This window comes from Gavialis gangeticus, unplaced genomic scaffold, assembly GCF_001723915.1.
Source record: "Gavialis gangeticus isolate Ggan-Ray unplaced genomic scaffold, GavGan_comp1, whole genome shotgun sequence".
In the NCBI taxonomy this organism is placed as follows: Eukaryota; Metazoa; Chordata; order Crocodylia; family Gavialidae; genus Gavialis; species Gavialis gangeticus.
In genome coordinates this window covers 34,623,116-34,634,670 of record NW_017728993.1, presented here as the reverse complement: position 1 = coordinate 34,634,670, position 11,555 = coordinate 34,623,116, and the positions used below count along the sequence as shown (strand labels likewise).

At 43.1% G+C, this 11,555-nt stretch overlaps 1 protein-coding gene across 4 annotated transcripts in view; it reads right to left on the bottom strand.

Moving 5' to 3' along the window:
* PRKACB (protein kinase cAMP-activated catalytic subunit beta) overlaps positions 1-11,555 on the bottom strand; it is an 80,799-nt gene that overhangs the window by 54,015 nt on the left and 15,229 nt on the right. The window contains exon 1 of one of the 4 annotated variants that reach the window (XM_019501517.1): positions 6,092-6,190. The exons of the other annotated variants lie outside the window; for them this stretch is intronic. Within the exon in view, the coding sequence (XP_019357062.1) occupies positions 6,092-6,116 (25 nt within the window). The 5' untranslated portion in view covers positions 6,117-6,190. Of the gene's footprint in view, positions 1-6,091; positions 6,191-11,555 lie in introns of those variants that run through there. 4 annotated transcript variants of the gene reach the window in all.

Below are 11,555 nucleotides of genomic sequence, written 5' to 3'. Positions count from 1 at the left end.
TTTGCCTCCCTTCCCTCCAGCTGCCGCTGCCGTGCAACTTTGGGTGGGAGGGTGGGAAGCTTCAGCCCCACAGCTTCTGCTCAACACATGGGGCTATGGCTCCAGCTCCCAGATGCCTTCCACCCACTCTGCCTGCAGGGGGTGTTCATCACACTGGGTGGGCAGAGTGGGTTGAAAGCAGCCAGAGTTGGAGCTAGAGCTCCATGCATTGGGTGGAAGCCATGGGGCTGAAGCTCCCCCCCTGCCTTGAGCGGCACTGCACAGGGTGGCAGGAGCAGGAGCCTCACCTGGAGGTGAGGGGAGCAGACCAGCCCTGCTGGGCCAGCTTCCCCTCACCTCCAGTGGCTCCAACTCTTGGCTGCCTTCCACCTGCTCTGCCCACCCAACGTGTGATGATGAGCAGCCCCTGGGGATGGGTGGAGTGGGTAGAAAGCAGCCAGAGCTCCATGCACTGGGCAGAAGCTCTGCTCCACTGATACGTGGAGTCGCACAGCAGGGTCAGGAGTGGGAGGGAGAGTAGCCGCTGGAGACAAGGGAAGTTGGCTCGGCCTGGCAGGGCTGTTCTGCTCCCCTCACCTCCAGCTGTGGCTCCTGCCACCCCGCACAGCACTGCTTGGGGTGGGGGAAGCTTCAGCCTTGTGGCTTGCATCCAAAGCATGGAGCTCTGGCTCCAGCTCCAGCTGCTTTACATCCACCCAGCATGACGAGCAACCCCTGTGGGCGGAAGGGCTGTAAGGTGTCCCAGGAACTGGAGGCCCATGAACTGGGCAGAAGCTGCAGAGATGAAGCTTCCCGCTCACCCACTTAGAGTGGCGTGGCACGGCACGGCACGGCACGGCAGGGGTAGCAACAGTAGTGGCAGCTGGAGGTGAGGAGGACAGAATAGCCTGCCCAGCTCTGGGCAGCCCACAGCTTGATTCAGCTGCAGCACCCAGGTGACTGCCTGGAGACAGGGGAGTTTAATCCTCTCCCCTGCACCTGAGGTGCTACCCAAGTCTGGCCTTGGGGACAAGCCTGGCAAGGACTGCTTCCCCCTCCAGGCTCAACCCAGTTGGGGTCCCTACAGGCCAGGGTAGGGGGTTAAATCCCTCTGCAATTATGCTTGGCCCCTGCCAGGGGTCAGCCTGGATCTGGCCCACAAAAAAGTTTGATCCCGCCTTCAAAGGTACAATCTGGTCTGAGGCAGCAGAAGGGGAGGGAGAGGGAGAGGGAGAAGGAGAGGGGGAGGGGAGGAAGTCAGTGCCACATTCCTCCATCATGCTGTCCATCTGTTCAGCAGCCTATTTGTTGCTCTCTTGCACCTGAGCTTACCCTCACTGCAGAAATTGCCATTGGAGATATCGACTGACAGCGAGGGTAAGTACAACAGACCTGGGTGCTGGGGAAGGGGTAGAAAATTGTACCCAGCCCCATGGTGTGGGGCTGGGTTGCAAGTGGCAGGCCACAGCAGCAAAAGGATGCCAACCTCTGGGCTACAGAATAAGGTCTGGGATAAGATGCAAGTCATCCCGAATAGGCCAAAGACAGGCAGAAATTCACAAAGACCTTTTGCTGGTCTTAAAGTCCCTTTTCTCCATACATTTTAGGTCTATTGTTTCCATTAACAATATTTTGTTTTCAGAAGGCCACTTTTGGTCACTAGAATCAACATGCATTACAAATTCCTGAAGGGAAGAACTGTAGGACCTGAATGCAGTTGCACCTGCTTGGGTAAGTACAAACAATAAACAGGAAACTGTAGCCCTGCTTCTGGTCTAAGAGCAAGAGAGTCAAGCTCCACCCAAAGAAAGTTAAAGGCTTACGGTGTCGTATGTGGGAAGTATACTCAGAGGCTGCATCAGACATACAGGCATGTGTGCTTTGTGGAGCTGCAAACCTCTTTCCAGCATCACAAACCATATTCCTAGAACATTAAAACGTGCCCTATGATGCAATTTTGCAGCACAGGGGCAAGTTTTGCTACCATGAAATCCCAGTAGGCACAAAAGGGCACAAAAAAGTGGCACAGCACATGTGAGGGGAGTACATGCCAGCAGAAACAGAGACTTGGTGCTTCAAGGAGACACTCTGGCTGCCAGTCTCCACTCCTTTAGTTATCCCCCAGCTCCTCCAGCAACACCAGGAGCTGGGAAGGGGCAGTTTCCCTAAAGCACAGCAATTTGTACCACACCAAAGCACACATGTAGGGGCATGCACCATGATAAATAGTAGTAGCACAAATTTGTGCCGCTACTATTTTTGCTGCTGCAAGCGCATGCCCCTGCATGTAGGAACACACCCAGAGAGACTATAGAACAGGTGAGAGAGGCAACTAATCCTGAACTGCAAATAGGCAAGAGTGTGATCTTGCATTTCTCCTACCTTCTCCCTAAGTGCACACTTTGAGGGGGACTATGTTAGCTACTCTTATGAACATTCACCATATCAATGAAAGAGAGCAAAAGAGATATTCAGGAAAAACTTCTGAAAAAGATCCATGGCAAAAAAGCAAAGGCTAAACATATTAAAAATAAACACTGGGCCTTACTGCAACCCTTATCATCTGTGCTAAATGCCAGTTTCTGCTTGGAATTTAGAATGCCCTTTATAAAATTACAATTTAATTGCAATTCCAGAACTTTAATCACTAAAAATGTATAAAGGTAATAGGTCCTAAAATAATATATTTCTAGCAAATCTCTGGTTTACAATTAATGGCAAAATACACATGCAGAGAATTCACAGGATAATCCTATTTTGAAATGTGATATATTTACATCATTCAAGTAAAATATTAGTATTTTACGTTATAGCCCTACAGTATAAAAGTATTTTATGTTATAGCCCTAAAGCCATATCCCTTCACATAGGTACACACAAATGCTCTGTGTTTGGCATGCTACCAACTGAGAGAAGTGTGATCTAAATAAAAAAACTGGAATTTTCCAGAATCCTAAATCCAGTTCTCACAGTCTGTGTGGTCTTGTTGAGGCCACAGGCCTTGCTCAAAGTTTCCCTTCCTTAAAATGGGAAGAATATGAAAACTCACAGAGTTGATTCATGTGAAAGTTTTTGAATATGAAAACAGACCTAAGTACTAAGCATGAGTGGCCTCAAGGAAATAATTTCTCTTTTATAGCTGCAATTAACTTTCTAACCACAAAACAAGCTTCAAACAGAAACTAGAGCACCTCTCTAAAAACTGACTCAAGTCAACAAGGGCAAAATATGTACATCCTGACAATATGAAGAACAGTTGGTAAGAAATCAGTAATGTGCGCTGAGAGGCTGGATCTTGGTAAAAGCCAAACTAGTTCTCTCCTGTGAAACAGGCTGTTCCATGGATTCATGAGAGTTTTTGTTAGGCATTTCCAGGTTTTTGCAGAAAGCCTTCATAATTTTCCATTGCTTTAAGAATACGCAACATAGCATTAAACAAGTGAAAACTGAGTAAATACTGCAAGGGTTGGAAGTTTCCTATGAGAGAGATGCCAATTTACATACATTCACTTTGAATTTAAATAAATTATTCTATTTATAAAGGAGGAACTTTTAAGTAGTTGGTACAAGTTACCCAGCAAACAGAGAACTGCTTACTGAACTACCAGTTACACTGTTATGGCCACCGTAACCACTGCTTCTCTCCGACCCAGTCTGAAGATGTCCCAGCTCCATTATATAAGGCTTCCTTAAATTACAGGATTAGTGTTCAAACATTACAGCATTGGATACAATTTTAAATTCCTAAACATGGTCTTTAATACCAAGATAGGCAAAACACTTGCTGCTCATCTTTCATTTTGATCTGTGGCTAGTAAGCTCCTTGGGCTTTCCCATGATGACCAGCATCCACTCCCAGGTGCTAGGAAGGCATGTTGCGATTCTTAGAAGCATGCTCGGTCTATGAACCATGGTAGGGAATCCTGCCTGTTCTACCAACTTCAGACTTTCAATGCTCCCCTAATCCCTCAATCTGATCACTTGAAGAAATAGGTGGTGTTTGTCTTCTCTTCTCTGCCCACATTAACTCAGTTATAACTCTTCCCTTTTTTTGGGAGCCTATTTCTTTTCCACAATACAGTCTCTAGCTCATATGTTCATCTTTCCCAGCCCTCTGTGCTCTCCTACACCAAACAGCACCAGAAAAATGGCACAATTGTGGTTACTTTTTAACTGCTGTTCAGATTCTGCAGTGGCAGTCGTGAAATGAGCAGGACTGTTCATTTCATCCTGCTGTTGTTTACCAAAGCAGAAGCAACTCCAGTGCCACCAGGACTATCTGTAGTCTCAAAACAACAGCAAACCCTGTATCAGTTCAGCATTTCATCTATTATTTTCACAAGTATATGGGCTAGATTTTTTTTCTTAAGCTATTTTTTTTTTTTTAATTTCTACAATAGTCAGTGGGGTGAATCCCTTGCTTGATGGGACAAACATATATCAGAGTCCCCTACTTGCTACTGGTAACTATGAGTGTCAGATTCTTTAAATCAAAGTACGTGGGACAGTTCTGCAGGAGATCCATACATTTGCTGGAATATAGACAAAGGAACTGTGTATGTACACACACAATTTTAATAGGAAACAAGCAGCACTATTAATTGACCTGCTTAACTCACTATAAACAAATCTCAGAGGGAGAGCTGTGGTGGTTGAAGAGCTGAGAAGTAAAATATAAGGAAGAAAGAGGGTGATGCACGATACAGCAACAAATTACAGTGGAAAGAACTGCTGCATCTGTGGACTACAAAGGCAGAACTGGAGTCCTTTCAATTTCTGCATGCACATATTTAGAAAGTAATTTTAACTTGCAACAAATACAGATTGAGGCTGACAAGATCCACCAAAAGGCTCAAAATTAGTGGGCAGATAAAATAAATTCTTATTCATAATTCTGAACTCCTGGACTTTACAGAGTTGTAATTATGTCTGTGTTGGACCCTCAGGGCAGCTATAGAGTTGGTAGCTCGCCTATTTGTAGGAAATGGTGCAACTTCTGCAGATGGATCTGAGGCACAAGGATCAGCCTCTTAAATCATCTCAAGACCCATCAATTAGCCATGGTAGAGATCACCTTCAAATCGAGAGATTGCTGACGATGACACGTAGGAAACAAAGCTATTATAAACTATGATTATTGTCCTAAAGCTCCAGTCATTTCTAAAAATAAATGCAAACAAAGCAGAAGTCTAAATAGTGTTTCCCTCTTTAGGTTTTCTGGTTTGAAACTGCAAAAGACTCCTGTTCAGGAAGTGCAGTGTTTTCATTAAACAGAAAGTTATCATTTTTATATTTTTTACTGAATTCTAAAAAATAGATGTGCTCTTTCACAAATGGACTAGCACTCCTGCAGTTGAAATGGCTTTTCTTCAGTTCTTGTGGCCCTGACAAGGGTAGTAAACCCAAATACATTTCCAGATGTGAACTCTGATATTACTTAATTACCTTAAAAAATAACGGTGGCCCAAAATGAAAGCAGCAGTGACCATGGAGAGATTAAACTGCTTAATGTTAATAATCAAAACTAAGAATACAATTTACTTACTTTGGGGCTTTCTACAGAGACTGAATATAGCAGAGTGCAACAGAAAGTCATTCAAGAAATGTAGAACCCTTAAATGAAAATGTGAGAAATGACCTTTTCAATGCAGGCAACTCCAGATCCAATAAACAGAGAGAAAACTAACACTTGTGCCAGTTTACATATTGAGTGATGTAGATGTCCAGGTCTTTCCACAACTTTCCTGAATAACTGGAGGGAAAAAGTGCTCTCAAATTCAAATTTTAAAAGGGATCTAGAACCAGAGAACTTCAATGTTTTGAGTCTAATAACCACACTTTAATGAAAGATTAAAAAAAACCAAGAACAAAGACCATATTGCTCATAGAAGTACATAAATCAAGGTCTAAAGGAGGAAAAGGAGCATGCACAATGTGCTATTTTGCAAATAACTAACAATAATAAATGTTAAAGGCGAAACACTAAAAAAAGGTCAAAAAAGAAAAAAGAGAAGAGAAATTAAGGAACTGCAGTATGGAGGACTTCCTGGGCAGATGTCACTAAGATCACAATTTAAGATGTGAAGATTAAAGAACGTATGCAAAGACTTACAGGTAGCTGATCTTACTTCCTTCATTGATTAATTTCCTGCAAGCAGGTGATAGGGTTATCTCACACCTAATGCTGGATACATAGTCTTCTTGGTGGGTTCCCTTTACTGTTTAAGCTTGCTTCTAAACTTGGTTCCTATCCGAGACCTTAAATCTTTCTGCTTGGGTAAGACATACACACGCACACACACGCACCCCCCACCCCCGAGGTGGAGCCAATAGGCCATGCCTGGTCTGGCTGTCAGGATAAAATCAACTTAACTCCTCTATAGTTTAATACAAAAATCTTAGAACCTGGCATATCAGAATCCTGAAATATCTTTTGTGGAACATACTTTTAATCCTTACAGGAAAAGGTTCCCTGCAATAACAAACTGAGATGTACTAGAGGCTCATTTTTGGCCTTAAATAGCACAAAGACTGACTTCCTGAGAAAGGAAGTCTTGCGTAAACAAAAACAATTTTCACAACTCTATGCACATCAAGCACAAACTAATTTTTTTCACTGTTTTGAGGCTGAGGCAAGCAGAAGATAGGTGTGGTAACTTACTATGTATTTGGATAAGGAGCATAAAACTATTTTAAGAGATACAATGGTATCTCATACAATTGGTCACATCTTGTATCTTACGGTTTCTTTCCATTCAGCTACTTTAGATCCCATAGCACATGCTTCTCAAACTTAAGCGGTCTAGGACAGACCACTAAGAGCTTCTCTCCAAACAGTGAGATACCTTAAGGAAGAATGAGACTCTTTATAAGAGAAGTAGCTTAAAGTTAGAACATGTTACTGTCCTGCTAAAGGAACAGGTGTAGTTAAGCAGAATTAGCTGCAAGATCATATACTATCCTGCTAGAAAGTACTGCTGCTAATATATATATTCCAAGTGAAAAATCAAATTGGAGTCAAGTTCAGAAATTAAAAGCTCAGACTATGTACTGAATATTAGAACATCTCCAGGGAGCTGAAGGAGACATCTAATCTAGAAGACTGCCATACAGAATTTCAATAATAAAAGATGCAAAACTACAGTTATAACTTTGGCCGTAAAATGGGTGCCTGACAGTAGTGTTTTGTCTTTAAAAAAAAAAAAAAAAGGCAAGGCAAAGGATTTATAAAACAGCTTAACCTTGTAAAAACTGTAAAATGAACAAAACAGCGCTGAGGGAGGAGAGAGGAATATTAAGACATACAGCTGGGGCTAACTAGGGACCAGATCAGGGGACAGCAAAATACGGCCTGCAGGCTGGGCCTGCCAACTGACTGTATCGAGCCCACAGGTGGGGGCGGGGCTACCAACTCATGGGACCCAACCTGCAGGTGGCCGGTGGCTCTGACTGCCACACGGTGCTGGGCAAACAGAACGGCTTCTCTGCACAGGGCGGGGGGCAGGGACTGCTTCCGTCCAGAGCCAAATGAGGCAGGGTCAGCTGTGGACTTGGGCAGATGCTGCAATCCCCACCTGGAACCTGCTGGGTGTGTCCACAGATGATACTGGCACCTACTCAGGGCTACTTCTGCTGCACTGGGGGGGGGTGGTGTAAACTGTGATTGGGGATTGGGGCATGCTACAGCTCCAGACAGAGGGGATCATGGTATGTTACAGCTTCAGATGGGGGGGTGTGTGGGGGGGGAGGGTGCTACGGCTCAGGGCGGCTTGGAGAGAGCGAGCAAAAGAGTGAATGAGCACATGAGTGTGTGCGCCCTTGAGGGGGCACCAAAAGTAATGGAGCCCTCCAGTCAACATGACTGCCCACTAGAGGATTCCACAGTACATATACGCCTTAGAAATGCATTTTTTTTTAAAAGAACTGTGCTTGATATACCCATTTTCTTGCCTACATTGCAAGTTTCTTTTAAAAGGAGGGAGTTCTTTAGCATATTGCTAGATAACAAAACATAGCAATGTGAAAACAGCATGCCTGTGTCTACAGAGGGGTAACCAAGACTTTTTTTTTTTTTTTTTTTTTTTTTAAAGGTTTCACGGTCTTCTAGATGCCTTGTGTGAAGAAACAGCGGGACCTATATACCAGACTCAACACCTAAGGAAATATCTTGTCCTATTGCCAGTAATAAAGTCTCAGATAACATTACCAAAGGGGGGGGGGGGGGGGGGGGAATCACATTAGTCCCAGAAAACTCATATGGAAAAGATGTAATTTTTTGCATTTGGATCACTTTCAATTAATTGCATTTTCTGTGCTCTTCAGAGATGGCATTTGTAGGTTTTTCTTTGAGTCTCTAAGAGCACTTATGAGCCCAAAGGAACATAAATGATTAAGGAATCCTTCACTATCAGGTCTAGATCCAAAAAAGTGGTACTCATCATGAATTAGTAAAAAGCGCTGGTAGCTCAGTCACCCAGATTCCATTAACAAGTCATTAAATTTGTACATTACATCCCCTTGCTTCTATTGATAGTTCCTTGCCAATAATGTTAACATTCTGAAGGTGTGAATTAGAAGTATAGTATCTGTATCTTAAAAACGAGAAAAATGGAGACAGGGATGGGCATTAATCTCCCTTCTATCTTTAAATTCATCAAACCCTTTGTTGTTCCATTGCCTGGAGTTCCCCTCTTCTCTTCCACTCCCATCCTAGACCTTGTCTGATACAGCTTCTACCTTTTGCATTCCTATAAAACCACTCGCCAAAGCATCTAGTTGCCTCTTCTTAGCTAAGCCTCTCTCTTGATTTGACCTGACCTGACACCACAGACCATACTCTTGAAATCTTGGCCTCCATCACACTGTCAACTCCTGGTTTTTCTCCAAACTGTCTAATTGCTACTTTGGAGGATCCTCCTCATCCTCTTTACGGGGATTCCACAAATTTTGTTCCTTGCTCCCTTCTCTCTGGGTTATCTCACCCCCAAACTACAACTACAAATGTGGCCAATTCAGATGCTCTTTAATACCCAAAGGGTTGTCTTCTGTCCAAAGTCAAGTTTCAGTCCCTCTCTGTCACCACCTCATCGGTTTTGTGATATCTGGAAACTGTGAAAAAATCAGTTTCTGCTAATCACCAGAAAATATGGTGTTTCCCACAATTTAGCATTGAATTGCACTCCCCTCCCCAAAAGCTTACCAGAATACAAAGGAAGCGTTGCAAACCCTGTAGCCATAGAACATGTGGTCTGAGAGAGTGACTGAGAGGCTGAGCTAGTGACAGACTCAGTGAAGGCACCAGACAGAAAAGTGAAAGAGTTTACGCACCATCTTTTAAGAAGCCAGATTCAATGCTGCAGCCTGAAGGTGAGTGAAAAGAAATTCAAGAAAGCTAAACACATTCAGCTCAGGAACATGTCAGTTCCCTGTAGGAAACTCTCATGCAGATGGTGGTAAACAGTTTTGTTTTTTGTGCAGTGTGACTCTGGAAGTATTGAGGAAAAACAGCATTGACTGGCATTTAGAGTCCAAATCACATCTAAAGAGAAAGGCTGCTGCAGAGGCTGAAGGTCAGAGAAAGAAACAAGCAATTATGCCCTCAATCTTTGAAAAAACCACTGAAAACAGTTTGACAAGAAGAGAGGCTACATTTGCACTAGTGGAAGTGGAGGCATTCATGGCCACCAACATTCCTCTGGACAAAACTGATAGCCCTGAATTAAGGGACTACATGAACAAACACATGCCAAATGCTGGCAGTATCCCAAGTGCAAAGATGCTTTGCCAAGATTATCTATCAGGAGTAATTTCTTCGCATGTTCAGTCTATGAAACCTGCATTTGCAAAATATGACTCAATCTTGATTGTAGCAGATGAAGCAACAGATGCCCAGGATAACTATGTTCTGCACATTTTATTTGTACCTGGGAGCTGGAAAGACCGCAACCTGCCGGTTTTCCACACAGAGCTGGTTCCCCATGCATCTGTTGATTTTTCTGCCATGGCACAAGCCGTAGTGAAGACTACTATAAACTACAGCTTAGAATTTAACAAGATCTTAGCATTTGTCTGATAATGCAACATTGCAAAGCTTTCTCTGATGTACTCCATGGAAAGACATCCAATTCACTTCATGTCACCTACAATGCACGCATCCTCTTTTTAAAGTGACATCTGGCACGCATATTTTCCTGATATGGATAGCTTGGTTTCCTCTTTTAAAAAGTATTCAAATATTGTCCAGGCCTTAAACTTTTGACATTGGGATTCCATTGCTAATCAAAGCGGGGATCTACATGCAACTGTGTCACTTCCACCAAAGCCAGTGCTCAAGGTGGAATTTATGGTTTAATGCCATTCGTTACCACAAAAAGAATATGAAGTACTACCAGCAATATGTGTGCAAGGAGCTTGAAACCACACCCAGTGCACAGTGCGTGCTTAAACTATGTGATCAAGAGAAGGTGAAACTGAAGATGAAGTTATTATTATTAGTGCTCTATAAAAGCTTTAGTAACACTAAATAATGTTAACCTTGATAAAAACAATTATTGTTAATTGTTAAACACTAGCGTGCAGCATCCACTGGCAGGTGCAGCTGACATCCTCCGTCTCTGTGGTGCGAGCACTTGTCCATCCGCTGAGATAGCATGTTCTGCATCCGCTGAATTGGTTGGAATGGTAAAGCAGCATTTTGCCAAGTTGTAGTTTGTGGCTGAAAATGAGAGTTCATGGAGCTTCTACTGTGGTTTGAAAGTTGGCAGGCTTTCATCCACCAAACACACAAGCTGATGGATTTGATACGTCAGGTTGGAGACATGGCATCACAACAACTTTCTAACTATCAGCGTGAAAGCCAACAGATATGAGAACTGTTCCAGGCAATAACAGAGAAACTAAATCACTACTACAAATACAATCAGCTGCCTTTTTTTTTCTCCAGTGTTGTTCACATTTTTGACCCCCAGTCAGGTGCCTTTTGAGTTTTGACCTTCTGCTACTGAAATCAATCCCTGGATGACAAGGAATGTGCTGCTTACATGAACTTTGTTAAAGACTGCCAGATGCCTTTGACTGTGACTATATTTTGGGAGTCTGTTTTTGATCAGTTGCCATATCTCTACAACTTGGCAAAACACTGCTTTACCATTCCAACCAATTCACTAGATGCAGAACATGCAATCTCAGTGCATGGACAAGTGTTCACACAGCCGAGACAGAGGATGTCACCTGCAACTGCCAGTGGAAGTTGCATGCTAACATTTAACAACTAACGTGAATTATTTTATCAAGGCTAGCATTATTTGGTATTACTAAACTGTTTGTAGACTGCTAATAGGTTATGATCAGATCACATTAGTTACAATTCATACCATGTATAAATGTATATTCATAATATATTTCAATTTAGATTTAATGTAATACTTAGACGCATAATAATGCAGTAACTTATTTGATATTTCTGTGGACTCTGCTATTTAATTAGGCCATAGTTTTTGCCTCTCAGCCAATCAGTGGCAAGGGGTGGGGCTGCCAGGGCCCCTTGGCCAATGGCGGGGGGGGGGGGGGGGGGGGGA